At 39.9% G+C, this 27,148-nt stretch overlaps 4 protein-coding genes across 4 annotated transcripts in view; 1 reads left to right on the top strand and 3 right to left on the bottom strand.

Moving 5' to 3' along the window:
• The first annotated feature begins 668 nt into the window (after positions 1-668).
• LOC109469971 (collectin-10-like) lies at positions 669-1,064 on the top strand. Its single transcript, XM_019768735.1, has one exon. The coding sequence runs from the start codon at positions 684-686 to the stop codon at positions 1,062-1,064; it is 381 nt and encodes a 126-aa protein (XP_019624294.1). The 5' UTR covers positions 669-683.
• Positions 1,065-3,793: 2,729 nt separating this feature from the next.
• LOC109469963 lies at positions 3,794-17,896 on the bottom strand. The gene is made up of 13 exons (XM_019768728.1): positions 17,819-17,896; positions 16,300-16,591; positions 14,733-14,784; positions 14,300-14,385; positions 12,037-12,275; positions 11,168-11,381; positions 9,900-10,040; positions 9,309-9,415; positions 8,580-8,726; positions 6,650-6,757; positions 6,402-6,431; positions 5,794-5,916; positions 3,794-4,238 (listed from the first exon to the last, which is right to left on the bottom strand). The coding sequence occupies exons 1-13, from the start codon at positions 17,894-17,896 to the stop codon at positions 4,098-4,100; spliced, it is 1,758 nt and encodes a 585-aa protein (XP_019624287.1). The 3' UTR covers positions 3,794-4,097.
• On the bottom strand, positions 17,866-24,857 carry LOC109469970 (keratin-associated protein 10-1-like). The gene is made up of 8 exons (XM_019768734.1): positions 24,751-24,857; positions 23,527-23,743; positions 22,878-23,030; positions 22,694-22,732; positions 22,360-22,528; positions 21,446-22,060; positions 19,141-19,287; positions 17,866-17,967 (listed from the first exon to the last, which is right to left on the bottom strand). The coding sequence occupies exons 1-8, from the start codon at positions 24,838-24,840 to the stop codon at positions 17,961-17,963; spliced, it is 1,437 nt and encodes a 478-aa protein (XP_019624293.1). The 5' UTR covers positions 24,841-24,857; the 3' UTR covers positions 17,866-17,960.
• Positions 24,858-24,998: 141 nt separating this feature from the next.
• LOC109469964 overlaps positions 24,999-27,148 on the bottom strand; it is a 112,423-nt gene continuing 110,273 nt past the window's right edge. The window contains exons 41-44 of the mRNA XM_019768729.1: positions 27,012-27,148; positions 26,160-26,273; positions 25,394-25,516; positions 24,999-25,006 (exon numbers count right to left, since the gene is read on the bottom strand). The exon at positions 27,012-27,148 is cut by the window's right edge and continues 56 nt beyond it. Of these exons, the coding sequence (XP_019624288.1) occupies positions 24,999-25,006; positions 25,394-25,516; positions 26,160-26,273; positions 27,012-27,148 (382 nt within the window). The remainder of the gene's footprint in view (positions 25,007-25,393; positions 25,517-26,159; positions 26,274-27,011) is intronic.

Consider the following 27,148-nt stretch of genomic DNA (forward strand, 5'->3'; position numbering starts at 1 on the left):
AATGCGCCGACTGTCCACCACTGTTGACGCCTTGAAGCGGGACCAAGACGGCATGTCCACCACTGTTGACGCCTTGAAGCGCGACCAAGACGCCTTGCGCCGACTGTCCACCACTGTTGACGCCTTGAAGCGGGACCAAGACGGCATGTCCACCACTGTTGACGCCTTGAAGCGCGACCAAGACGCCTTGCGCCGACTGTCCACCACTGTTGACGCCTTGAAGAACGAACTGGACAACAACCGGCGCATCCCAACCAACACGTCGAAGACGGGTTTTCAAGAGAAAGCCTTACGTAAATTGGTTTTCTGACGTTGGTTCTTTATCATCAAGTTTATGTTAGTCTTTTGCTACCATGAATAGTTAATAAACAGTTAATGCGGTGGACCGGTTTGTCTGTGTGTGTGTGTGTGTGGGTGTGTGTGTGTGTGCGTGTGTGTGTGTGTGCGGGGGTGTATGTAACATTTTAACATTTAACACATATTATATTGCATATTCGTTTTTAAATACAACATCGAGGGTGGATTTATTGTCTAAAATGGTCAAATTGCATCATTATGTTAACTACTATTTGCATACTATAACCAAATGTTGCATATATATAATGATGTTCAACATGACCCATCCTTTGCCTGTTGCTGATACAAAACGTTGTTTTCCAGCATCCTGCCCCGGAGGTTACACAATGTGGCGTGGGACCTGCTTCAAGGCCTTCATGACAAAGAAGACCTTCGACCAAGCGGCTGCGGCCTGTCGTGCAGACGGCGGCACCCTCGCCATGCCCCGAGACGCCGAGACCAACGCCTTCCTCATCTCCCTGTACAAGTCCGTGGGCGAGGATTGGAACTTCTGGTTCGGCCTGCACGATCGGCGCCGAGAGGGAAGGTTTGAGTGGGTGGACGGGTCTGCACTTGGGCCGTACAGCTCCTGGGGTCCGGGACAACCGGAAAACCGGAGGGGCGGCGAAGATTGCGTCCTTTATTCCACATACATGGAAGTCGAGTGGCACGACTATCCCTGCCATGAGCGGTTTTACTTCATATGCCAGACTGCTCAAGGTACTTAATATTGTATCCTCACTATTTTATGAAACCCTACCATCAAGTAAACACGGCACAGCTTCAGCACCCATCACAATAAGCTGCAGATCATCATTGCTCCTGTTACAAACAATGTCTTTGCTAAACTATTCACATCTCATCCCTGATAATTCTGTTTTTTCCAGGACGTCCATAGACAACAGAGGGGACTCTCAGCACTACTGTACAGCAGCTCTCCGCAGCTAAATTGACTTGTAAAACTTACGATTAAACTAGTAGACATAAATTTAAAACTAATTTGTAAAACGGTTCACTAAAACTTAAGTATTTTTCCGAATGTTCCCACAAGAATGATCACATCTGTGACTCACTCACTTTCTCGACCATGACAAGTTTTGCTACTCCTATGCTCCAGCATACGCTATCTCTCTGGATCTATCTATCTTCCCTGTATTTTTGTATTGTGAATGCTTCCCAAATGGGTGCAACCTTAAACTTTTTCAAGTCTAAGTTAAAGAAATACCTGTCTTTACAATCCCCTTTTTGTAAACCAATAGTGGTTTGAGACGAAAATTGTAGTAAATAGAAAAAAGTTCACAGAAGAAATACTGAATAGAATGTAAGGAAGCAGTAGTGTACTATTGTGGATACTCTTTAGTTTCCAACCGGAGAGAAGTTACAGTTAAGGTTTTATGCCTATTATTACATGGTTGACGTATAATCTATAGAGTTGTATATTCCAGTTGTATAATCTATATTTTCTTTATTACTTCACCCCAAGAGAGCGAAGTGTCGTTTTGAGCTTAGTTTACCGCAGGATTTGGCGCTCTCACAGCCAAGGCCCGGGTTCTGTTCCGGGTGTTGAAAAATAATTTGTATGTATGTATGACAACGTTGGTGCATGCGCACATGTCTATAAATGTCACAAGATTTTACTGACTACAGGAAGAATTCTCTCTCATGTTTAAATAGATGTGTTTGATGTTTCTACCTACAAGCCCAGATTAATTTCATTTTGCACGAAAATTGTTAACAATGGGCACCTGTAGATGTCTTTTCGTGGGCAAACTATATCCATAAGATGTTTTGTAACGCACGAGACTAAAAACGTGAATAAACATCAAACAAGAAACCTTCGCCATGGAAACAATTCTTAATAATCCTTCCCTGCATGGAGCGTTCCATGCGTGCTGAACACCATTTACACACAACACACATGTCCGTGGTGCTGAACAACATCCACAAACAGGCAAACCTGTCCTAGGTGCTGAACACCATCCACACACATTCAAACCTGTCCTTGGTGCTGAACAACATCCGCACACAGGCAAACCTGTCCTTGGTGCTGAACAATATCCGCACAAAGGCAAACCTGTCCTTGGTGCTGAACACCTTCCACACACAGGCAAACCTGTCCTTGGTGCTGAACACCTTCCGCACACAGGCAAACCTGTCCTAGGTGCTGAACACCATCCACACACAGGCAAACCTGTCCTTGGTGCTGAACACCATCCACACACAGGCAAACCTGTCCTTGGTGCTGAACACCTTCCACACACAGGCAAACCTGTCCTTGGTGCTGAACACCTTCCACACACAGGCAAACCTGTCCTTGGTGCTGAACACCTTCCACACACAGGCAAACCTGTCCTTGGTGCTGAACACCTTCCACACACAGCAAAACCAGTGCTCAGCTATAGGGTAGGAAAACGTACCTCTCCAATTTGCTCAATAATCAAAACAGTTACTTTGACAGTCATATAATACAGTTACTTCTTTTCTGTATCTCTTACATATACTCAATAACACACGGAGAAAATAATTCAGAAGCAAACCCACACAAACTACAACAATCCCCGAAACCAATTTTATTCAACATCCTATTCTTAGTATAAAGCCATGCAAAGAAGGATTGCTAGTATACAAAGTATAATGACGTAAAGCTAAACCAAATCCCTCTCTATATACTAACCACCTATTCGCTTTATTACTAAGAAAAACAATTTAAACTTTATCACAAGAACACAAGTCTAAGAATGCTGGGTGTATAGAAGTCACACAAAATGCATCATTCAGATTTATCAATTATGTATGTTTTGCGCTATTGAGTAGGCGTTACGTGTATTTGTGGAATAACGCTAAAGAATCACAATACATCACAATTGCATGTATGATAAAGTTCTGAGCTGCCCATTTTTGTTAGAAAGGCAGTTTATGACAGAAACAGGCAGGTAGAAAACCCTCAGAATTTAGCCGCTAAACATCTGCTTGGAGAATATGCTAGTTATAAAAGTACATGTAAGTCAATCACTTTAACTGTCACTAAAAGTAACAAAGTTACCAGACTAACATTGTGTGCTTTCTCTATCTGAAGTATTAGACTTATCATAATAATAATGATCATAATAATAATGATCATAATAATAATAACAAGTTTTAACAACGATTTTCTGTTCTCGACTGTAAATTGGTATTTAATTCCCTATATACTACAATACCAGTATAAAATATGTAGAAGTAAAAGATATCATCATATTTGAATGACATTCCTACCTGATCCAATTTTATTTGCAATAAACAGAACCATGACTTAACTTAAACGTAAGACTTACTTTTTAAAACAAAGAGTAAAAAGACATTGTATTCATAACTACATTAACTATATAGCCCACACAAACTATAATGCAGATAGCACGATTTTCCTTTTTGTTTAGGTTAAATTTCACCACTTATCATCACTTATCACTAACTAGCCTAATAAAGAGTTGGTTAAAATTTCGTTTCAAACATGATACAAAAAAATACTCATAGAAACGAACAGATTCGAGGTGTAGAAATGTCAATCATTCCTACAGACGTTGATTGGTTGGTCTTCAGCCGTCTTTATTTTACTTGAGTTTGAAGGAGAACAGACGTTGATTGGTTGGTCGTCAACCGTCTTAATTTTACTTCAGTTCAAATGAGAACAGACGTTGATTGGTTGGTCGTCAACCGTCTTAATTTTACTTCAGTTTAAATGAGAACAGACGTTGATTGGTTGGTCGTCAACCGTCTAAATTTTACTTCAGTTTGAATGAGAACTCCTGATACTCTGCGTTCCCCTTAAATCCCGAGGTGTACTTCGGGGGGCCGTTAATGGCGGAGCGGGGCGGCCGGGCCAGGATCTGGGAAACTTCTTGCTGCTGGGCGTACCTCTGGGGCTGGGGAAATAAAGGATGTTTGTTATGAACCCACTGTGAAACATTTCTCCACTACCTGTTACAAACCCCCCTTTCTTAGAAGTAGAGCAGTCCTGTTACAGACCCCCTATCTTACAAGTAGAGCAGTCCGACCCAGCAACCTTACTGTATCTGGCGCTAGGAGTCCTGGAGGCAACACAATAAAGTATGAAGTATTATGATCAGTGATTATTAGGGTTGAGTATTATTATTATTTTGATTATTGTTATTATTAGGATCATTTATTATTATGATTAGTTATGAGTTAAATTATGAACAATTATTATGATCATTGAATGTTATGATTGAGTATTATTGTTATTATGATTATTGTTATTACGATGATCAGTTATAAGTTGAATTATGAACAATTATTATGATCATTTTTATGATTATGAGTATTATTGTTTTTATGATTATTGTTATTATTATGATCAGTTATAAGTTGAATTATTATTGTTATGATTGCTGTAAGGGATGGTTCATTGCATCGTTTGTATGTTTTGATATATGAATAAAAAAAGTATGAAGCTCCTCAAAAGTCCAGTGTGCGACCAGTTCATTTTATACCAGTAAGAACATAACAAAGCTGTAACACATCATCAGTATGCAGATCTACTAGACATTGGAAGTAATATAATGTTCAATTCGGTACAGTAAAAAATCGATTAGGTACAGGACCAATGTTAATACACCCCAACAGCCCTGTACCATTCCTGGAGTTGCTATACAAAAGGAGCATCCAAATAATTGATTGCATCACTTAATGTTAGGACACTGTGTAGCTGGTCGGTGAAGTTGCTGAGGCTCTAACCCGCAGGGGTATTGACATTTGAATACAGGACAGAGGGGAAAGGTGAGATACCATCAAGCCTCGGCATCAGAGTGCAAGCACGTCTAACCCTGGGAACATGGGGAAAAACAGACGTCAGACCTGAAAGAGAGAGAGGGAGGAGGGTGGGAGGGAGAGAGAGAGAAAGAGAGAGAGAGAGAGAGGAGAGAGGTAGAGAGAGAGAGGGAGAGAGGGAGGGAGAGAGAGAGAAAGGATGTCAACATGTACACGTAATAGGCCTGTGTAACGATGCTGCGTACCGGTACAGTACAGAACCAAAACCTAATCGCTGAGTGTCGTAGGACATTAGCAATGCAACACGAAGCAATCCACATGGTTCTGTTTTGTTTGAATAAAACACAATCTAGATTGGTCCCGTTTTATCTGAATAAAGATTCTCGTCAAGTTTATTACTATTTTTATATTCTAGATATCATTACCGACACAACATTAGAAAACTATAGACTGGACATCATCCTTAAATTAAGTTAAAGACGACAATACAACCTTAAACAAGACATTCTATCTATTTGGAAGTGGTATGCATCAACTTATGGGTTTCATACAGGCACAGTATGTAATACTAAATGTTCTGCCAACATGCTCCCCACACTAACCTTATTTTACATGTGCCCCTGTATATATATATATATATGTGTGTGTGTGTGTGTTTGTGTGTGTGTGTAACCCACAATGACTAGTTACCTGTTCACCCCCGTAGTATGGCACTACCAGACTCTGGAACTGGTGCCCGTTCAGGGGTGGTTTCTCTGGCGGGGCCCCTGGGTAGTCAGCTGGAGGATAGTTACCATTGTACCTGGGGGGAGCCTGATATAATACACAACATAACAAGCAATTATTATATAACAATCACACTGAGTAATTTCATAATTTGTAGCTGCAAGTTCATGTAGTTTAAGAACTATACAGCAGAACATGAGCAATGCACTTTGCACAAAAGCACCACATTTACTAATTATCTATTTTTACATTACAGTGGCATTGCTGGAACCCAAACTAAGTTTATGCTTCCTTCTTGTCTTTTTTTCTCACAATGGTTAAGCCTTAGCCTCTACCAGGCTTTGGGAAGCAGCTGAAAAGAGTAGAAAATTGGCCAAATAGACATAGTCAGATAGTGTGCCAGGGGGTGGTCTGCTAATTATATATTATAAATGGCTATTTGTCGCCTTCCAAAATCTCCCCAAGGTTGTTGGCCAATTTCTACTCTTTCCATCATCTTCCAAAGCCAGGCCAGTGGTAGAGGATATAGCTAGTTAAGTTGAACTTAAGTTTTTCATAAACTATCATCTTACCTGTTCTGGGTCTGCAGACTTCATGTATTTCTGTGGAGAAAAATGACAATAAGCTACTGTACATTTTCTTTTTTTAAATGTATATAATTTTATACATGTTGTACCATTTGACATCCAGTATCTTTTCAAACATTAAATATTTTGGCTGTGTACATTATCCTACAATTTTGATTGTAACAGGATAATCAGAAAGCCTAGGTAACACAAAACTGCAGGTAGTCTTTAGGTTTGGTCAGTTTGATATTTACCCTCTTGGCTTCATCCACACTAGCGCGGTATGACATGAGGCTGTTGTGGGCCTTTGCGCTGAAATGTTGGTCAAGTGACTGGAACTTGTCAACCTCTACAGAGTCCACCTGTAAAAACATACATAAAAAGACATCAGAGATGTACAAGAAAACATTTTAACTCAAGCAACTGAATAAATTTTGAAATGACCTGTTTTCTTGTGTATCTCATTACCTGGAAGTTTAACCTTCATTGAAGATATCAGAGATTTTAAGCTTCATGGGAGTAGTATTTTAAGTCTTTGTCAGTCTATTAGAACAATAACAAAGATTTGGTCTGACATCACGGTGGTCAAAATTGGGCCCCGATCTTCCCACCTGCAGTAGAACCCGAACCATGTTCGATATGACGTAATTCGAATAGAACGGTGTTCGAAATGGGGTCACCCGCGGTCATTTACAGTAAACCTGGGTCTTCCCGCCCATTTATACGTGTGTACCTCCTAACAGAAAAAAAAATCCACCTTTTAACAAATATAAACCATTTCCTGGACAACTACATGTGTGCCTTCATTTTGTAGTGGACTGGAACATGAAACGAAGCAACTGCCGTTATCGTGGGTGACCTTGAAGATCTCAAAGCTTGCACTCGCCAGCCTAAATAAACACTGCTCATATTCATGCCGTATGACATGCGTGCAAAACTCGTTTAAGATTGGAAGCATGGAGAGTCCAACATATGTCATTGACGGCTCAAAATGACCGTAACGGGTTTGTCCAAAATCGTGTCTTAGGGATTTTCGAAAAAGGACCTTGATTTTGAATTATGAGCAATTTAGTTCGAAAAATGTAAAAACATGCTGTTTTTTCACATAAATGTCAACAAAAACTACACTTAAAATCGGAAATTAAAAAATTCCTAAGACACGATTTTTGATCTTATTCCTAGTCGTCGAAAGAAATAAAAATCGGAGATTTTGGGTAATATACGTAACCAATCTTAAATAGTGTTTGCCTGAAAACATGACTCGGACTGTCTCGGACTGGCGCTACAAATCCCGAAAAAAAATCGTGTTTCGGAGCGAGATTTTTAAAAAAATTAGTAATTTAATGTAAACAACTAACATTAAACCTATGTAAAGACGATAATTTTATTTTAGTTTGACGGAATTTACCCTTCAATACTATTTATTTTCAAGTGGTTTACGGGTAGTCCCAAACAGGCCAAACTTGCGCCTTGTAACCCGATACGTTTTCGAACCCCCCTAGCAATGGGAAAGAATACCGTAGTGACAGACCGCCGTGCATATTAAGTATTTTCAGTGGTCATAATTTATACAAAAACCTTACAGACTTAGACCTTGTTTTGGCATTAGTGGGTATGACCTCCAGTAACTGTGATTACATGTAGGTGGTTCTTGTTTCATTTGGTCAGTCTTTCCCTCTTGACATCTGCTTGGTTTTCATTTGTATCGTGATGTATCCAAGACCAAACCAACAAACGAAAAACGAACTAAGGGCAAACCAACCAAGGCCCCCGTTTGTACTGAGTATCATGTTCGAAAGGAAAGTGATCTCAGTCCAGTTTTATTTCAATGAAGAGCTAACCTAACACTAATGCAGTACTGTACTATGTACAGTATTTATAGTAACCTGGTTCATTGTACCAGGAAATGATCTTGATGCAGTTTCAGCTCACTAAATAGCTTTTCTTCCACTTGTCCTGATACTAGTACAAATTCCCCTGGCTCTTTTTGACAAGCAAAATGAACAGTGGACCACAGCTTAACGTCCCCCTGAAAGGACTGCGACCCTTTCCATGCAGTAAAGTGCGTGTCATATTAACGACAACACCAGGGATTCGAACTCCCAATCTTGTGGTCCAGAGGCAGGGTCGCTAACCACTGGACTACGCACGCGGTTCGAAATCCTGACAACAAGAGAAACTTACAGGAGAGAAAGTGTTGATGCCGAGCCACCTGACCCACAGACTGTTGTCTCCATCCTTCCCAGGGACCACCTCTCCCGGCCACCAGAAGGTCCGCTGGTCCTGCCGAGCCCACACCAGGCTGCCCATGGAGTGCAGGTCCACGGATTTCTGGTGCAAGCAAAGAAAAAAAATGTCATTCAATAAAACGTCTGAAGTAAAATTTGTCAAAAATTATTACTATGACACCAGGCTGCCAATGGAGTGCAGATCCATGGATTTCTGGTGCAAGCAAAGAGAAACATTATATAAGTCATTACATAAAACATCTTGGGACCACCTGTCCACATATTTCTGCAATCAAGGAAAAGACATTATTGAATAAACGTCTTAAATTATTTGTCAAATATGTCCATGACCTCTGTCTGGTATGCAAGAAAGATACAACTAAGGCTTTAATAAAAGTTTCCAGTAAGTAAAACACCATGCTTCAAAAGGGGTTGCACAGAACCTGTTGCTTGAGTTAAATACTACAGGCTGAAACAATGAAAGAGTCAATTGTACTTTGGTCTTCGACAGGAATAATTTTCAGAACCTGCAGCCTTCAAAAAATTATGTATACTGTACTGTTTCAGACATGGTTACTACATTTAATAAATTATTATATATTAATGATATTGTACCACACAGTTCTTTTAACATGTACTACCGCATACATGACATCATATTCATTTATTTAATATGTTTATTGACCTTGGTCCTCTTCTTCTTGACACATTGATGACAGAGGCAGAGCAACAGCAGTAGAGCCAACAGTCCTCCTATCACACCTCCTATGATGATGGCAAGTCTGGCAGCATCTGAAAAACACACAGTGCACAGTCTTAAAATTAGCAATAATATTTCCATTTAGAAGATAAATTACCACTACAATAATTGAATAAAAGGACTACCTTGTGTATTTCTAAGCAAGCAATGCAAGTGTTCTTATTCAGCCAGTGTTTTGGTGACCATCTGTCATCTTCCTGAGGACAATTTTGACTGGTTCACATTGCACAGCAGAGGTGTTCCTGCTTTTCGATGTACATGTATTCCCAAACAAAAGCATTTACATAATCTTACAGTTACAGGTATAAACAATGCAATCCCAAACATACAAGAGTACATAATACATATTTTTTGTCAAGAAAAAATGGAGCAAAAAATGGAGAAACAACTAGTTCTTAAGAGTCTATATCCCTCCTCATCATGGATCATCAACATGTATTATATAAAATAATTACTGGTATGCTATTTCACTGATTTCACCGTAAGTATTCAAACTATTTAGGCCAATAAGCTTACCATAACAGTCCCTTCCTGGTGTAGCCGGGTTCCTGTCTTCATACCCCGCCTGACACTTACATGTGAAGGAGCCCAACGTGTTGACACAGTCTGCCTTCTCATGGCAGTCATGGTCACTGGCTTTAGCACACTCATTGTAATCTGTAATTGGGGAAAAACAAAAACTTGAAACTAAGCTGCATTTGTTGTAGACAATAATTAAAAAGTATTTAACTGTTATCAATTATTTCTTTGCTTTTACTAAACAATGGCTCAGGGATAGATTACCATGATTATAATCAGATTTGAGTGATTCTGAGCAATAAAATGTGTAAATTTTGGGGCTTTTTTTCATTGTAAGATTACTGAAAACGACTCCTTGAATTTTAAACACACGAAAACGTGACTTCAGAACATTTGAGTTTGTATATAGTAGACCACATTAGTATGTATAGTTTAAGTGTCATTGCTGTATCCTGTTCCTTGTCTATTCATGATCTGTACTTAGCTTGTTAGAGCACAAACGTACAATAAAGGTATTTCATGCATTCATTATGTATCATGACCTAAATTCTAAATCCTTTTTAGAGTAAAGTAATCTAAAGTAATTCTGTAAAGCACCTGTTCATCAATACAAATTTTCAATTTTTTTCATGAAAAACGTTTTTCTGACTAATCACTTACTAAGACAACTCTGAACTCACCATCATCATGCCTCCGGATTAGTTTATACTAATCCAGTGAGGTACACTTGATAAAGTTACTCCAGTATGTCCTGTCTCTCATAGCGGACACTAATTCAGGCCCTGCGAGACCAGTGTCTCTCTCTAGCATGGACAAAAGTGTAGTATAAGGGCGTCCCACTCTACGTCTCCCAGTAGGAAGCCACTGTACTAGTCTACCAGCTGGTTCGTTACTACAAACAACATGCCCTGCCAGGACGAGTCTACGTCGTCGGACTAGGGAACTAAGTGCCTTTAGTAAATGTAAGACAGTCATAGAGTTGTGTGGGGCAAATGGTGTTCTGCTCAAGACCAAGAGGTCGCGGGTTCAAACCCTACCATGTTACCGATTGTGAAAGGCACTTTACGTGACTCAGGTGGAATTTCTACCATGAGTGCCTAGCTTCGGTTAGGGATGTCGCTTGGATAGGATGTTAACAACAAACAAACCTATCATGAAAGTTCATCTGTGTTGGTAGTTACATGTTTAAAGTTAAAACTTTTGTTCCTAGGTGAGAGAATTTTTTGTGTTGGAACAAAAGTTTTAACTTTAAACAACAAACAAACCTGCAACTTTGACGTTTGCCTGCATGTTGAGGGCAGTTCCCGAGGATGAGTTGATGGCTGAGTTGACTGCGTTCTGTATGCTGCCTGTAGTCTGGCCACCATTACTGGCCAGGTTAGCAGCATGAGTGCCGATCACACTGCCTGATCGGAAGTTCAACACTCGCATACCGTGGAAGCGGTCCTTCAGTGTACTCGTCAGGTAGACATAAGACATCTAAACAGATTAAGATTTGTGTTAAAACTTTTGTTCCAACACACGAGAGTTGTTTTCACCTGCTGCTCTAGTCACTAACTACCAGTCACTCTGGTCTTCTTCAATAAACTGGCCGAGTGAGACTCGTCACATAGCTTCTCTAAAGTGTGACGTCAACACTGGGTCAAAGGTATCTGGTAAATAGTGTCAGCCACCTAGATTTAAATATCGGACGGGTAGATTTAAAAAAAGTAATGCATGATAGACAAAATGAGAATAAACAGACAGCATATAGAGTGGAAGCCATAGGCCTTGCGTAATTTTCCAAATCTGCATACTCTAATGCTACATAATTCCTGAAAAATTTCTGTCTTATATACAGGTTTTAGTTACTTTATACTTTAACCTTCTCCCTGCTAGCTTTGGTAGAATTGGTAGCCCAATAAAATGTAGTTTTAACTTCAGTGTGCTAAAAGATTATAGAACGACAGTTGCTACATGTTGCAATCATGGTAAAGAAATTCCAAGATTAGGATCTTATAACAAACTGTTAACTACATCCAGGCAATGTGGAATGTGTATTGCAAGAGATTGGATGTACAAATTCCCAGACTTATCCTAATATCAAATCAACTACTGAATGCTTTAAATGCCTTTAAGGCAGGCAGAAGATTACCTCCTCAGTGTAGGTGTAGTCTAGCTGTTTGTACTCCGTGGAGTCGCTGTTTGCAAGCTCAGAAGTGTAGTTCTGTGCAGTGAAGGTCACCTCCACTTGATAGGTCAGAGTGTCCTTGCACTCCCGCCGTTTCTTGTAATAGCGGGGCTTACACTGGCACTCGTATGAACCTTCAGTGTTGACACATCTGGAGTTGGTCAGGCTGCTGCACGGACTGCCGGAGGTACATTCGTTTACATCTGTGTGGAAACAAATTTACATTTAAACATTCTTATAGCGTCAATGAAGGTTAAACATCCAGGTAATATAATACGATACGCCAAAAAGCAGTTACTCAAGCAACTGGATATGATTTTGGAAACGGTCAGACGTTGCAGCTAGTATCCACTAGCTTTCGTCAGTGACTGAGAGACCAGAGGGGAAATGCACGTTTATAAGCACTAACTATTGATTGATATGCAAATAAAGTGAAGACAATTTTTTATAACATTATTATAACGTTCCATGAATATATGTTTTACATTTACTGCACCGATATCACAAGGGGGGGGGGGGAATGGCCCATCATTTAAGGCATTATAAATGATTTATAAAGTTGGGATAAACTTTTACCACAAATAATGAAAAGGGAAACCTTGTAGCACTACGAACAGAAAAAAGAAGTGGACATCATCAATGCAGTAAGGGACACAAGGTCTCAAAAACGACCTAAACTAGAAAGGCCAATATTTGCTTTGGAGCAAATACAGCGATGGGTTCACCCCATTTTACCACATGGCAGGGAAAGAATGAGAAACACAAGGGAAAACAATGATTTACATTGATATAACTATAATATGAAGTAACATACAACTAAAACAACAGTTAGATAGCTATTCCCTACTTTATTGGTTAGGATTTTTTAATTGCATAATGCAAACTGTTGATTTTCAAAATAAAAAAAAAAACGTCCATGCCCCGCATTCCAATGCTGGAGCAGAAAAGCTTGAAATTCCTACCAAAACACTTGAATAAAGACATACTGTCAGTATGGAAATGCTCTGTGCAGGTGTTAATCAAGTTAAATCCCAACAGCCAATCAGCAAGAAATGCTCTGTGCAGGTGGAAATGCTCTGTGCAGGTGTTAATCAAGTTAAATCCCAACAGCCAATCAGCAAGAAGTATAGAGGAAAGCTGCATGCCTATTGGTTGATGCCCTGCATTCCATTGTGATGACTCATGCCCAAACGTGCTAAACAAGGCACACTAACACAGTAATACATTTGCTATAACACAGCCAAAAAACTCAAATAAAACCATTCTAAAAGCCTGTATCACAATAATTTAAAAAAACGCCTAGGGGTATTTGCCCACTGTACCTCCATACCAAATTTCAGGACCTTAGGCCCTAAAATGAAGAAGCTGAATCCATTTAAAAAATGGCAGGAAAAGAAGAAGGAGGAGAAAAAACATCAGAAAAAGCAATATGGGTTCACCACCACTTCTTGGTGTGGTGAACCCATAAAAAGAAGAAATTGGTAGTGACTGACTATGTAGCCAGAGACAACTGCACCATAGTTTGGGTTGGGGCAAAGGACAAAGACAGAGTCAGAACAGATGAAAGAAGTTAAGAATTCGGAGATCTCATACCTCCATGAAATATATTGTTTTTCTAAATGTTTTTACACAGTACACTACAGTACAGAACAAAATAACACAGGTTTTTGTTTTTAAACGCACAACTGTAGCACCTTTGGCCTGAAATAGGTCAGGCTGTAATAGATATGGTCAACATATGGTCATGTAGCCTATTCCAGAGGGAGAACCTCATTAATCAAACCGCACATTTTTCCCCTGCCTTCCAAAAAGAAACAAAAAGTTCTGTTGCAGTACCAAGGTCAGCCACCAGGAGGCCCATATTTGATCTTGACCTTTGGCTTCTTAAGACCTGCTAGCATATCAAATATTATCACAATCCATAAAGGCGTTCTGAAGTTATGCTGACTACATATGTGCGGAAACACACACACACACACACACACACACACAGACGCGCCAATAACAATACCTCCATTTTTCACGGAGGCAATAACCCCAGTGATTAACTGGGACGAAGGGGGATACAAATTTAGCCATGTTTGGAATTGTGTTCTCACCACAAAAATGCCCCCTACATCGGCTGCATATAGCAGTGGGAATTACTCCAGTCAGAAACTATGAGAGGAAGATGTCTTGAAAAAAAGAAAATCTTAATATCCTTGTAACACTGTAAACTGATCCCCACCTGAACATGTGGTCCCATCTCCTGTGAAGCCTCCCTTACAGACACACCTGGCCTGGCCTGACACCAGCGCACACACAGCGTTAGAGCTACAGCCAGAACAGGACGTTTGTTTCACTGGAAAACACATCATATCACACAAATAAGCAGCAAGATTTAATCATGTCAATTATGTGTCGCTGACTGACACCAGCGCACACACAGAGTTAGAGCTACAGCCAGAACAGGACGTCTGTTTCACTGGAAAATACAACATTATCACACAAATAAGCAGCAAGATTTAATCATGTCAATTATGTGTCACTGACTGACACAAGCGCACACACAGCGTTAGAGTTACATCCAGAACAGGACGTCTGTTTCACTGGAAAACACAACATTATCACACAAATAAGCAGCAAAATTTAATCATGTCAATTATGTGTCGCTGACTGACACAAGCGCACACACAGCGTTAGAGTTACATCCAGAACTGGACGTCTGCTTCACTGGAAAACACAACATATCACACAATGCATCAAATTTAGCCATGTCAATGTGTCACTGACTAAAACTAAGAAGCAAAAATAAATATTTATGAAGAAAATGGATCAATATTCAATTTTTATAAGTATCACCAAGTATAAGAATATAACCAGACACTGGACAATCGATGACTAGTAAGTAATTTTATAGTGTAAACTTTAATAAAGTCAGTACATGTATATGGCAAATCATTTCACCTTTTCTTTAAATCGTCTCATTTGCAATACTAGAGTTCCCCGATCTCATACCTTCGCCAAATGATGTTAATCTTTATGACTGACAAATTATAGATTAGATTATTCCCCCCTGATTTAAGAAATAGGAACCTAATTTTCATAAATTATATCATTTTATCATAATCTCAACCAAAAAAAACAGTCTTATATTAACAAACAATGCATTCTAGCATTTCCTAATAAATTATGCAAATGAGGTCCTGATTTGAATAAATTATGTTTAATGATGTTCACCTCAATTTAACTTTCAAATACCACAAGTATGAAATTCCAGGCAGTTAATCATTAAATCATTAAATAATTATAAAATTTTCTCATTAATTATGCAAATTAGGTCATTATTAACATAGTCAATATCTTCCTGTGTTTCTCTCGTTGTCAATTACCAATGTCACAAGCTTTAATTGTCCTATCATGGAATGCAGCTGCTTTATAGAATTTCCCCATAGATTATGCAAATTATATCCATATTTGCATAATTGTCACATAATTATATGAAGCATCACGTAAGCTACCTACATACCAAAAATCTCGACGATCCGTCAACCGGTTCTTGAGTTATCCCCTTTTGAATATTTTCAAGAATATATCGCTGCAGTTCCAGAGCAAGCCGCTAGGGGGCCTAAACTCACATCACTTCTTCCCCAGCACAAGAGCTACCTACCATCTAAATTCCATCACCATAGCATGTCTAGATCATGAGATATCAAAACCGGAAGTTCAGCTGCAGTACCATAACAAGCCGCTAGGGGTCCAAAATCTAATCATTTTGAGGTCTCATCAAGACCTACCCACCTACCAAGTATCAAGACAATCCATCAAGGCCTTCTCAAGTTATCGTGTTGACACACACACACACACACACACACACACACACACACACACACATACACGAACGCCCCTGAAAACATAACCTTCTTGGCGAAGGTAATTATCCAAATTTAAAAGAGCAGATACATGCACGACAGTCAATAAAAATATAGACATGTAACAAACTCTTATTACAAAGTTTCATTTTGTATCATGATGATGTTTAACTTAATAAGTACTAAAGCTATGATAACTTAATGTCATAACTGCCCAGTGTTCCAAAAGGTGCTCAAAAAAGCCTCCAGTTTAATTCCGGACTTCCAAGTTGCTGAGACATGGGAGGTTGTCCGGAATTAAACTGGAAGTCCGGAATTAAACTGGAGGCTGTTTGAACGAACTGGATAGCAAGGTTCAAGTTGGTACCTTTACTACAATCCAGTGTTCCAGCTTGGTTGGACCCTGAACCCAGGGCTATACAGGTGTCAGACCTGTCTGAATACTGGTTACCCAGGCTTGCGTAGCTCACAATGGTACAGAGATGTGTAAAGGCTGTACAGTTGGCTTCAGGGACCGACACGACGGCCAGAGCGTCCAGTGCCTGGAAGGACGCGCCCTGTCTGATGCCCTGTCTGGACAGAGCGCCGTCAAACGCTGAGAGAGTGACGGGAGAAGGCGGCGACTTGATCGTAGCAGACTCAAACTGTGCATTGTTGGTGAAGTAAACCTGTAGAACAAGCGAAATGAAATGACACGTTTGCATAAGACAGTGATCAACATGTACATGTAGTATTAGTGAATTGTACAGTTACGAGTACACCTCCCGACTGTGGAACCGCCTACCCAGCGAAGTCACAGGGTCGGCCACCATCTCCACATTCAAGGCCAAATGCAAACACCACCTCTTATCCTGATTACCTGAACACCAATTGTAAATAAAAATCCTCCAACCGTTCCATTTCAACTTTGATCATTTTATCGATTTGTATTGTACGTATGTTGTATTGCTTCTATATTGATTGAATTTGTATGTACTTTGTATGTATATTGCTATTGTATAATATTGAATTGAATTTGTACGTACTAAGTAATATTGTATTTTGATATGCCATGTATTTATACACTTTTGTGTCAGTGGTAGCCGCTACCAGCCTGGTTGCCACTTGTTATGCACAGTTGCATTAAAAAAAATACTGCACAAGAAGACCACTCAGGGGACCGATAAAATCTGGTCTATGTGGACAGATAGTCTCTTCTTTATGCCTGTATCAACAGGATAATTTATCTAAAGGAACACTAAACAGTAGTCACATTGGTAACGTGGTCCATACGTGTATGCATAGGTGGTTATTTGCCTTAGGGTTTGATTGTATTACTAAATACTATGCTCAGTCTCAGACTGATTTTGATATAATTACACTACTCAAAAAGGTAAACATGTATGTTTTGAAGGCATATTCATGGTTGGAAATCAGAATAGTATGAATTTACTTTAAATGCAGTTTCTGGCAACATATGCATAACTGTAGTAAATATTAATTTCAATTAAGATGAAAAATTGTAATTCACATTTTTTTTTAGTTTTCAAAACTCTTTATGTTTCATGTTACAGTATTACTAAATGTATCGATCGTTAATAAAGAGAGATTGTAGAAAACATACTTATCATTTTTTTTATTCCAACATGTAATCATCAGACGTGGTGACGACACACTCAAGTTCTTTCAACTTATATTAAAATAACTTAATGCCTCCACCAACACGGGACAAATACATGACAGGACAATACTCATTTACACCTGAGCTAAGTGAGGAAAGTCGTGTAAAGTGCCTTTCCCAAGGGCACAAGATCGGTGGCATGTTAGGACTCGAACCCGGGACTCTTAGTTCCGAGTCGCGCACTCTGCCGCTACGCCACACGACACCACACCATACTTATTTTGGGATGGCTTACCTTGAGAACAGCATTGGTACTGTTACTAGCAGGGATGTCAGTGTTCCCTTTGTTTTCAAACGTGTAGTCAAACCACATGTTAACATTCTCAGCTGGACTGAAGGTGTTGGGGCTGCGAGAGTTCACCTTCACTGTACCGGCTTCAACAACTGTAAAGAAATGAGTTTAAAGAAAGGAAAGGAAAAACAGCAGTTAGTTTATTTTAATTCAGTTGTAACAAGACAATACATTGACCACCCAGGCAGCATGGCTGATTTCGGGTGCCAAGATATACAAAATTAAGCATACACAATAAAACATACTAATACAGTAAACTAGCAAGTACAACATTAAGCTAAGATCAATCAATTAACAATATAAAATAACAACAGACTTAAGTACAGAGCATAATAAAAATATTCAAACAAGATAATAATAATATACTGTTTTGGAGATCAGAGGTCATAGGTAATATAATACAATATGTGAGGAAATATATATAACGCAAGATCATATGAGGCTATCTTATGTGGTATCACTGGGAGGACCATCAAAACGTTTTGTGGCGGAAATAAATGTTTCAAATGCCTCAAATAATTGTTTGTGTGAATGTTACAGCCTGGTGGCCCCAGTAGTAGAGCAGATTCGGGAAGGGAAATGAATTATATGAAACAGCTACATGTACATGTATGGAGAGTTATGTTTTACAGTCATGTAGTTCTGTATCTTTATCATTCTGTACATGTATAGCCAGTAGAACTGACCTTCTGCTTCTAACACATCAGCTTCACAGGCACGCGGCGCGGCAGTATCTGACTACATTACACTGAACGACTTGTTTCACCTAACCCTTCAGCATCTAACTCTAAACATTGTTTAAAGCTAATGATACTGCCCCTACTGTACTTGGTGACAGCAAGTTCCACTTGCGATAGTTCTAGGAAAGAATGAGTTTTTTTTAACACCTCAGTCCTTGGTTGATTGAAGGCATGACTATTTCTTCCGTAAATAATTTCATCAGGTTGGTAAAACAACTGAATAGCAAAGTTCTTTCTATCACAACCATTTATTTTTCAAGCCGACGTTTCGATGACCTTCTGTCTTCAGAATTGCCCTGATGAAGATGACAGAAGGTCATCGAAACGTCGGCTTGAAAGATAAATGGTTGTGATAGAAAGAACTTTGCTATTCATGACTATTTCTTGTTATGTATCCCAAGGCGTTATGTTTCTCCCTTCAAAAGAGACATTTGGTACCAATGTTAACAACTTAAAATGAGAAATATCATCAGACAGTTTGAATGCAACTGAAGATGTGTTAAGATCTTCTCAGTTTATTCTTACCCACGGTTCCTGGTGGCAGTGTACCAGTTGAAGATGTTGGCCTGGCAGTTGCAGGAGATGCTGCAGCACTGGGGGCTACTGATGCACTTGGTTGTACCACTGGTGCTGTAGGTTGTACCACTGATGCACTTGGTTGTACCACTGGTGCTGTTGGTTGTACACTATCAGTTAGTTCTGTGCTTGGTGCTGTTGGTTGCACGGTTGGTGTTAGTTGGGCATCTGGTGATGTTGGTTGCACCACTGATGCTGTTGGTGTCACGCTAGGTGTTAGTTGTGTATCCGTTTCTGTTGGTTCCACACTTGGTGTTACCTGTACACCTGTTGCAGTCGGTTGTACACTCGGTGTTAGTTGTACACCTGTTGTTGTTCGTTGTACACTTGGTGTTAGTTGTGCCCCGGTGGAAGTTGGTTGTAGACTTGGTGTTAGTTGTACACCTGTTGCTGTTGGTGTTAGTTGTACACCAGGTCCTGTTGCTGTTGGTTGCACACTTGGAGTTAGTTGTACATCGGTAGTAGTTGGTTGTATACTTGGTGTTATTTGTACACCTGTTGCTGTTGGTTGTACACTAGGTGTTACACTCGGTGTTAGTTGTACGCCTGTTGCTGTTGGTTGTACACTCGGTGTTAGTTGTACATCGGTGGTAGTTGATTGTATACTTGGTGTTATTTGTACACCTGTTGCTGTTGGTTGTACACTAGGTGTTACACTCGGTGTTAGTTGTACGCCTGTTGCTGTTGGTTGTACACTCGGTGTTAGTTGTACGTCGGTGGTAGTTGGTTGTATACTTGGTGTTAGTTGTACACCTGTTGCTGTTGGTTGTACACTAGGTGTTACACTCGGTGTTAGTTGTACGCCTGTTGCTGTTGGTTGTACACTCGGTGTTAGTTGTACATCGGTGGTAGTTGGTTGTATACTTGGTGTTAGTTGTACATCTGTTGCTTTTGGTTGTACACTTGGTGTTAGTTCTACATCAGTTGAAGTCGGTTGTATACTTGGTGTTAGTTGTACACCTGTTGCTGTTGGTTGCACACTTGGTGTTAGTTGTACACCAGTAGAAGTTGGTTGCACACTTGGTGTTAGTTGTACACTGGTTGCCGTTGGTGTTAGTTGTACCTCAGTGGAAGTTGGCTGTACACCTAGTGTTAGTTGTACTCTGGTTGCTGTTGGTGTTAGTTGTACACCAGTGGAGGTTGGTTGTACACTTGGTGTTAGTTGTACACTGGTTGCTGTTGGTGTTAGTTGTACCTCAGTGGAAGTTGGTTGTAAAGTTGGTGTTAGTTGCACCCCAGTGGACGTTGGCTGCACACTTGGTGTCAGTTGTACACTGGTTGTTGTTGGTGTTAGTTGTACCCCAGTGGAAGTTGGCTGCACACTTGGTGTTAGTTGTACACTGGTTGCTGTTGGTGTTAGTTGTACACCGGTGGAGGATGGTTGTACGGTTGGTGTTAGTTGTACCCCAGTGGAAGTTGGTTGTACACTTGGTGTTAGTTCTGCACAATGTACATCAAATGTACACCTCATTCCACACCAGTACAAAGTACTTGTTAGTGCTTGATATCGAATTGTACCATCCACCGTAACAGTCAGTTAGTATTGTAACTACCAACATATTACAACAAAACATCAGGAATTTATAGATTAATTTTACACTCCCAGAGTGTAGCATTAACCAGAATGGCAATGAATTTAATATTACAATGATAAAGGCTTGTCTTGATTAATAAACACTGAGTCTCAATCAGACACATCTCAGAAATTCATATCACAAAGTGTGTATCAAACATTCTTAGAAACAAGAAAAAAGATCGTTGAAGAGATTCATTTGTCACGTATAGATACAGTTACTAGAAGATTCTTCCAACAGTGACAAGTTTGAAGGGTAAAGATACTGACCTCCAAATTTTCGATGACTATCAGTCCATCTTGTTCACGGAGTGGCCCGAGACTTGCATCGGTGCACATACAGTTGTAGGGTGCCAAGTTGAACCGGACCGAAGGTTGGGAACTCCCCAAGACTTACTTACCCTTGCTCCGGAGGGAGGCAACAAGGGGTGGGGCCCTTTCAGACCGATGCAAGTCTCGCGAGACTAGGCCACTCCGTGAACAAGATGGACTGATAGTCATCGAAAATTTGGAGGTCAGTATCTTTACCCTTCAAACTTGTCACTGTTGGAAGAATCTTCTAGTAAGTCAATCCAAAAAAAAGATATGACACAACTTGTTGAATTCATGTAGCACACATTCTCTTTAACTTTCCCAGTGCAGCTATCAGATCGGACCATACGAATTTAGTAAAGATGTAACCTGTGGGTGCTACTGATGGCGCTGGGGAAGGTGCTGCTGTTCCCTGCTGCCCTGCAGTTGCAGATGGTTGCACCACAGGTGCAGTAGGTCGCACAGTTGACGTTGGTTGTACTACTGGAGCAGTAGGTTGCACACTTGCAGATGGCTGCACAACAGGGGCAGTTGGCTGCACACTTACAGATGGCTGCACAACAGGGACAGATGGTTGCACACTTGCAGTTGGTTGCACAACTGGGGCAGTTGGTTGCACACTTCCCGATGGCTGTACTATTGGAGCAGTGGGCTGGACACTTGCAGATGGCTGCACAACAGGGGCACTTGGTTGCACACTTGCAGTTGGTTGCACAACTGGAGCAGTAGGTTGCACACTTGCAGTCGGCTGTACAACTGGAGCAGTGGGTTGCACACTTCCAGGGGCAGTTGGTTGCACACTTGCAGTTGGTTGTGCTCCAGTTGCAGTTGGTTGTACTACTGGAACAGTGGGTTGCACACTTGCTGTTGGTTGTACTCCAGGTGCAGTAGGTGCCACAGTTGGTGCTACAGTAGGTGCAGCTGTAGGTTGCACCCCTGGCCTGACAGACAGGGATGGTGGTGCTGCAGTGGCTCTTGCTGTCCCTGGAAAACAACAGTAAACACATTTTTTCTAGCAAATTAAAGATGGTGCAGGGGGCTTAAGTCCACTGGTAGTGGTGTGTGTTAAACTCCCATACTCTTCCCCAAATGCTGAGTGTTAAGCAGAGAAAGCAGCAGGGGGGCTTGGCAAATGTTCTTCAACACGTACAACGTCTTTATATACACCGGAATAAACCTTACAAGGTTTCTGATTTTAAAAACAAATGTGTAGTCCTTGATCTACGTGTGCATGCTAGGCACTATTTTCATTTTCACTGCTACATGTATGGAGTTGAACCAACCTGCTACAGAAGGCTGCACAGTGCCAGCAGTGGAGGGCCCACGTACAGTCGGAGCTACAGTAGGTGGTACAGTGGGTGGTACAGTAGGTGGTACAGTGGGTGGTACAGTAGGTGGTACAGTGGGTGGTACAGTGGCAGTGGGTGGTCGTCATACTTGCTGTTGGAGGCACTGTGTTCAAAATGATTAGCAGAATATGGAATCAGTCAGAGATATCCAGGTTTTTCTCCCAAACCGCAGACAAGGTACATTGTATTGTCTTGTAATTGTAATTTACACATTACATAATTATTCTCTAGTTGCATTAAGTTTAGTTCTAAGACAAGCTTGGCTCACCTGAAAATGCAGTTGTGGGTGGTGCTGACGATGGCCTCGCTGTTTTGGAAACAAAAACAGAAACAACTTAAACTACAGATTATTGAAGTAGTGGATTGCTCATTCCTTAACAGAGGCAGGAGTTGAACAGCCAAAAAGGTGGGTAATTATTTGTGTACGGTTCAAATCTTATCACAGTGCTTACATATGTTAACACAGGTTCTCCCAGGTCGGGTGCTGTCAGTAGAGTTGTCCAAGAAGCCGTCAGGACAGCTGCAGTTGAACCCTCCAACTGTGTTCTGACAATTTGCATACGGAGAACAGTCGTTGTCTGTCGCATTAGCACACTCGTTGTAATCTACAAAAAATTGAATTCAGATATTTTAATATATCAACTCAACTGCATGGTCTGTAGCAAGTGAAACAGAGCCTAATAATAAGTTAAACACTCTTCAAACAGTGGATGAAGAAAAGGCAACAATCTAAATCAAAGTGTAACAGCCACTGATAAGAAAATGCAGTAACTGTAGTTATAAAGATCAGATCAATACACAGTCAAAATTGCTCACATATTTAATGGCAAAGGGCTACAACCCCTTCCATGATACTCAATATGAAATATTACTCCTTTTTTAAAAATTAACAGATAAGTAAAAATTTGCTGCCCAATGTTTCACTAGTACTACACATACAATTGGCACATTTTGTCAAAACAAACATGCTATGGGGAAACTAGGCACGAAAACATACCAGCAATAGATTTTGAACTTGAATGGCATTATTAGACTTTAAGTTATTATAAAAGCTTAAGGAGTGAAAACATGATACAGAAATGACCATTCCACATAACCTACCAGTAATAGCCAGTGCAGTTGTGTCTATGCCCAGTGATGAGTCGTTGAGCGCTGCGGAACCGTTTTGAAAGGCTCCTGACATGTCGCTGGGGGTGAGGTTAGCGTCGCTGGCCACGTCAAGCGACACGTCAGCCTTTACGCTGCCCGGACTGAACCCCAGAACTGTCACTCCTACAAACGACGTTCTCACCGTGCTCTGCTTAAACACCTTTGTGATCTGTTGAAGGAAAGACAGTATAATAGCAATGTTCTTTTTATCACAACCATTTATTTTCCACGAGCCAACGTTTCGATGACCGTCTGTCATTTTCATCAGGGCAATTCTGACTGGTTTACTGTGCACTGACACAAGATGTTACTTGGTGCATAGTGCACTAAGGGTGTTAGTTACATAGTTCATAGTGCACTTAAGCTAGTTTTTGTTCTGTTAACAATACATTCCGGAACTTAGTGTAATTGTGACATACATACTAGGCATTCTTACATCATACGGAAATATGCGGTTCAAAGTGTTTCTATATATAATATAATATTTGTTACTGACAATACTGAGCTCTCCTAGTCCCAAATAGAAATTATTAAAAGTCTTGTTACATATGTATTGTTAGGACTATTACTAAATATTGTACGTTTGGGAATGCATCAGATCCTATAGCAGTAACATCTACACGTATGCTGCAATGCAATGTGAACCAGTCAGAATTACCCTGTGGAAGGTGACAGACGGTCACCAGAATGTTGGCTGAATAGAAGACTTGGCTGTGTAAAAAGAGCCTCTGTTGCTCAAGACAGGTGTTTCAATTCTACAGGTGTTTACAATTTACTAAATTGTACAAAATAATGAATGTTATAATTTTATTTTGATTAATAGTAATCTGTTGCACACTAACGTAATGCTACACTAACTACAAGCAACAATGGAAGAAAAAAGCACATGCAAAAGTATGTAAGAGGAACATAACTGAATCAGAAAGAAAACAAGTATGCATTGTCATATTGAAGGTAAAATGTTTCACATAGAGGTTATGCTGACTCTTTATTAAATACATGTATGTTATAATAATGGACTATGCAATTAAAGTCAATTAGATTTTCATCCCATTGAATCAACACTGTTGATTCACTGCTTGGTCTGAATGCTCAAAATATCCTATTGAATGCCATGATTGTAATCTAAATTGAACAATGTTATAAAGAAAATGTTGATTTGGTTATCATACTTACCGTAATGACAACAGTACGTTGAGTAGAGATGTACACAGCTGATGTTGGGTTGGCCAGGTCAGCGCTGTACGTTAGTGATGTGAACCTCATTTCAGAGCGGAACTTGGAGGTAGCTAGTCAAGGACAGAAAACAACGTCAAGTTCAAGAAAAATGTAATTTTCCTTTTAACTTAAAATCCCTCCTTTATAACCAAATGTTGCATTAAAAGAAAAACAAGTTGCTTCTTATTTTGAAGCATGTGCTTTCTTCAGCAATCTGTGGCAAAAAATGTAGAGGAAAATAATCCAGTCTCATTACTAATGAACTGTGACAGTCTTCCTTACTCTAACCTGCATTCGCCAGAAAGTGAACATGTGCACGACCTGAGGTGCAAAGTTCAGACAAAGCACCTCGCATGTAAATTATGAAATTAATGTAAATTTTGATACAAAACTCAAGTAAAAGTGTTTTTGTTGCATCATATGTTTCTTTGAAAAATTGGATAATCATATGTTTATCTACAAGTCATGACAATTACAAATACCATTATCCCCATACATGTACTACGATCTTGCCAAAACAGAAGACATGAGGCAATATTGTCACATCATCTACATGTAATATCACAGAGAGGTTCACAAGAAAATATAATAATGCACTTACAGACGCATGCCCCATGGTTGAGTTTATATCCAGGTTTACAGTCACACTCAAAACTCCCCTCCAGGTTCTTACACACTTGGTTCCCTGAGGTGTCACATGGATTTGTGCTGCATTCATTTATATCTGAAACAAAACAAAAACAATTGACATTGAGACGACAAGATGCATTGCCATTGAGAAGCTAGCAAACACTAAACTCACACTAAACATGGAAAGAACTAATTCAAATGTGGAATTTCTGACCAATTTTTAAGACAATAATTTTTCAACATTTCGTACAATTCTTACACAATGTGTATAGTATTACATGAAATAGAAACAAAGATGGCTTTTTCAGAAATTAAATCCTAAGCTTAACTGTACATACTATCCATAGCTTCCAACACGGTGTCCTAAGTTTACAAGTCATGTAGACATCTTAAAAGTTGTATGTGGCAAACTTTAAGAACCAACAAGATACTGTGTGCAGTTACTGTTACTTCAACAGTCACAATGCCAACAGTCAGGATGCCAACAACAACAGTCAGAAATTCAAAGTCTTTACACATGTCCTTACATTGTACATGACATCATTGCTAATTGAAAAGTGCCATACATTAAATTGCAAAAGGATTAAATCTCTTCATCTTGAACTCTGAACGAAAAAGTCTGGGGCCGTTGCCTTGTAGGTAGCTATAAATGGTGATGATAATAATGACAGTGGTATAAAGTCAATGGCAAGTGTTTGTAGTGAACAAATAAAAAAAAAACTGGTGTACGTGGTTACCTGTACATGTCTGTCCATCTCCTGTATATCCATGATCACATTCACATGTGGGAGTACCCGACTCACGATGGCAGGTGGCATCAGCATGGCAGGCAGGGCTGCATATACCCGTCACTGAAAATCGTACATTGAAAATGTAATGTAATAAATTTGCGAGCATAAGGCAAAAGATAAGTCAGGGTATATGGAAAACTCAGTTTCTGCATACCTATGTATTGCTGTCTTATTTAAGATACAAGCTGTTTTTCACTTTGCATCTTTTCACCAGATTTTGTGTCTTCAGAAGAAACTTTCATAAACCATGTTTAGAGTTAAAACTTCAACAAATTTCTCTCCTCTAGAACTTCCAACCAGTCACTATCGTCTTCTTCATAAACCATTTTAAGCTCTTTCTATTTCTAGCTGTCAATCTGTTCAACGTGGCATTGTGCTTTTCATTCATAGTACAAAAGGATTTGAACAAAATACTTTAATCTTACTAAAACACAAAGAAATATTCATTAAATCTTATTGAAAAAAATGTTCACAGTGACACTGACAGTGTAACCCATAAAACCACCTAACACACCAGTGAAGTAAGTATTAAATAAATATCTAATTTCTCAGTCAACTGTCCTAACTAAAGCTACATGTACCATGCAACATTTATTTATTTATTGATCTTAAAAACGGTTGGGTGGTACCTTCAGTTTAGGACAACTGATTTCCAAGGTAGCCCAACATGAGACAGAACAAGTTACAAAGGACATACATGTAGACAATCAATTACTTAAACATAGAGATAATGAATAACATGAACAAGGAGTACAAGTAGTCAATCATTGGAAACAGGACATGTCAACATATACTCACAGCGTGGACAGTTTTTCTCCAGCCCCCCTCCCGCTCCCACAGCCTTCAGCTCATAACACACGTCGTTGTTACACGGCTGGTAGTCCAGGAAATCTGGCACGTCCGCTATCACAGCGCTGATGCAGACATGGGTGAAG

This window comes from Branchiostoma belcheri, unplaced genomic scaffold (assembly GCF_001625305.1).
Source record: "Branchiostoma belcheri isolate BF01 breed outbred unplaced genomic scaffold, Haploidv18h27 scaffold213, whole genome shotgun sequence".
NCBI classification, from domain to species: Eukaryota; Metazoa; Chordata; class Leptocardii; order Amphioxiformes; family Branchiostomatidae; genus Branchiostoma; species Branchiostoma belcheri.

What these genes read in the sequence shown, in the direction of transcription:
- LOC109469971 (XM_019768735.1), top strand. Translation starts at nt 684, where the DNA reads ATGTGGCGTGGGACCTGCTTCAAGGCCTTCATGACAAAGAAGACCTTC.
- LOC109469963 (XM_019768728.1), bottom strand. Translation starts at nt 17,896, where the DNA reads ATGTGGTTTGACTACACGTTTGAAAACAAAGGGAACACTGACATCCCT. An exon ending in ACCAGGAAGGGACTGTTATG is followed by an intron (nt 9,416 to 9,899) that starts GTAAGCTTATTG and finishes TGTGTTTTTCAG; the next exon opens with ATGCTGCCAGACTTGCCATC. An exon ending in GCATCAACACTTTCTCTCCT is followed by an intron (nt 6,758 to 8,579) that starts GTAAGTTTCTCT and finishes ATGTTTTTACAG; the next exon opens with GTGGACTCTGTAGAGGTTGA.
- LOC109469970 (XM_019768734.1), bottom strand. Translation starts at nt 24,840, where the DNA reads ATGAGGTTCACATCACTAACGTACAGCGCTGACCTGGCCAACCCAACA. An exon ending in AACGTACTGTTGTCATTACG is followed by an intron (nt 23,744 to 24,750) that starts GTAAGTATGATA and finishes TTCCTTCAACAG; the next exon opens with ATCACAAAGGTGTTTAAGCA. An exon ending in AACTGCACTGGCTATTACTG is followed by an intron (nt 23,031 to 23,526) that starts GTAGGTTATGTG and finishes AATTTTTTGTAG; the next exon opens with ATTACAACGAGTGTGCTAAT.